This window comes from Triticum dicoccoides, chromosome 5A, assembly GCF_002162155.2.
Source record: "Triticum dicoccoides isolate Atlit2015 ecotype Zavitan chromosome 5A, WEW_v2.0, whole genome shotgun sequence".
Classification (NCBI taxonomy): domain Eukaryota; kingdom Viridiplantae; phylum Streptophyta; class Magnoliopsida; order Poales; family Poaceae; genus Triticum; species Triticum dicoccoides.
This window is the reverse complement of record NC_041388.1, coordinates 33,845,160-33,846,497: the sequence shown is the minus strand read 5'-3', so window position 1 is coordinate 33,846,497 and position 1,338 is coordinate 33,845,160. Positions and strand designations below refer to the sequence as shown.

Genomic DNA, 1,338 nt, shown 5'->3' with positions numbered 1-1,338 from the left:
AGAGGTAGATCATACACTGACACACATATAGAGCCATGGGTATTAGCCTTACGAGCCGCCGCCTCCTCTTAAAAGAAAAGCTAGGGTTTCTGCCTCTCGCCAGCGTCGTTGCAGGTCCGCATCGTCTCCAATGGCCCTAGAACCATGTGGGCGTGGTGCATTCTGACAAGGGCCGGTGGAAGGGCTTTGATCTTTACCGTTTTTTCCGTTTTATTAAGGTTTGTGTCCTGCTTAGAAAGACGATACGACGACGGCTCTCTGAAGATGGAATAAAGGTCTCCCCGCTTAGTCCCCGTTCCGGCGGTGCCTCTAGCATCGTTGATGGGCGTGTGGAGGTGTGTCTCCGGCGGATCTATTTTTGGTGGATTTGCTTGGATCTCGTCGTTGTTCGTCTACGTTCGTGTGTCTTTGAATTGGATCCTTCTAATCTACGTTATTCTTAATGGGCGGCGGTTGCTGTGTTGGTGCGTTGGTTCTATGGGGTCTTAGCACGACGACTTCCCGACTGTCTATTACAATAAGTTGTACCCGACTCCGGCGATGGAGAAACGATGACGGCAGCTCGCCTTAGGTGGTCTATGAATGTGGATGTAATTTTTATTATTTTCGATGTTCATTGTACTATCATGATTAAAGATGAATAGATTGAAAGTTTTCTTTAAAAAAATACACTGACACACATACACCACGTTTCCGTAGGAAAACGAAAATACACGGACCAATTGCACAGACTACAAGCTTACAACACAAGCACACACCAACACCCCCGCCCTTTTATTGAATCCCATCAATGAACACAAGCTGACGGATGCCATTAGGATGAGGATTAGATGGGGATGGCCGTGGTGACGCGCGGGTAGACGACCCTGGCCGGGTGTCCCATGATGCGGCGTCCCTTGCGGCGGCGGAACAGGTACACCGCCGCGCCCAGCGGCCACTCCACCACGCCGGTGACCACGAAGGCCACGAACCCCAGCGTCGGCCCGACCACCTTGCACCGGCACGGGTTGCTCCGCGTCCCGCACTGCACGCACGCCGGCACAAACGGCATCGCTGCTCTCCTCTACTTGCTGCTCAAAAGCTCAAGTCTCTGCTTCTTCGACCGATTTTTGGTGGCTGGTTGCTTGCTCTCTGTTGTTGGTGATGGAGCCATGGTTCCCGGCCGTCATCAAGCTATATGTAGGCTTCGCGCCGGGGACGCGTGGCGGCAGCAGGGTGTACGTGGGGGCCTAGCGAGTGCTTCTGCTGAGGTTGCAGATGGCAGGCAATGGTTGTCCCAGCGGTTGACTGCCGCGTTGCATGGGAGAAGCGCGGGCCAAATCCTGAGCTCACACGTGT

The 1,338-nt window shown here is 53.7% G+C and overlaps 1 protein-coding gene across 1 annotated transcript; it reads right to left on the bottom strand.

Annotated features, from left to right (window-relative positions):
* Positions 1-634: 634 nt before the first annotated feature.
* LOC119296876 lies at positions 635-1,134 on the bottom strand. The gene has a single exon (XM_037574902.1). The coding sequence runs from the start codon at positions 1,049-1,051 to the stop codon at positions 827-829; it is 225 nt and encodes a 74-aa protein (XP_037430799.1). The 5' UTR covers positions 1,052-1,134; the 3' UTR covers positions 635-826.
* Between the last annotated feature and the right edge of the window lie 204 nt (positions 1,135-1,338).

Bases quoted from the DNA above. Each gene is read 5' to 3' on its own strand.
- LOC119296876 (XM_037574902.1), bottom strand. From the start codon at position 1,051: ATGCCGTTTGTGCCGGCGTGCGTGCAGTGCGGGACGCGGAGCAACCCG.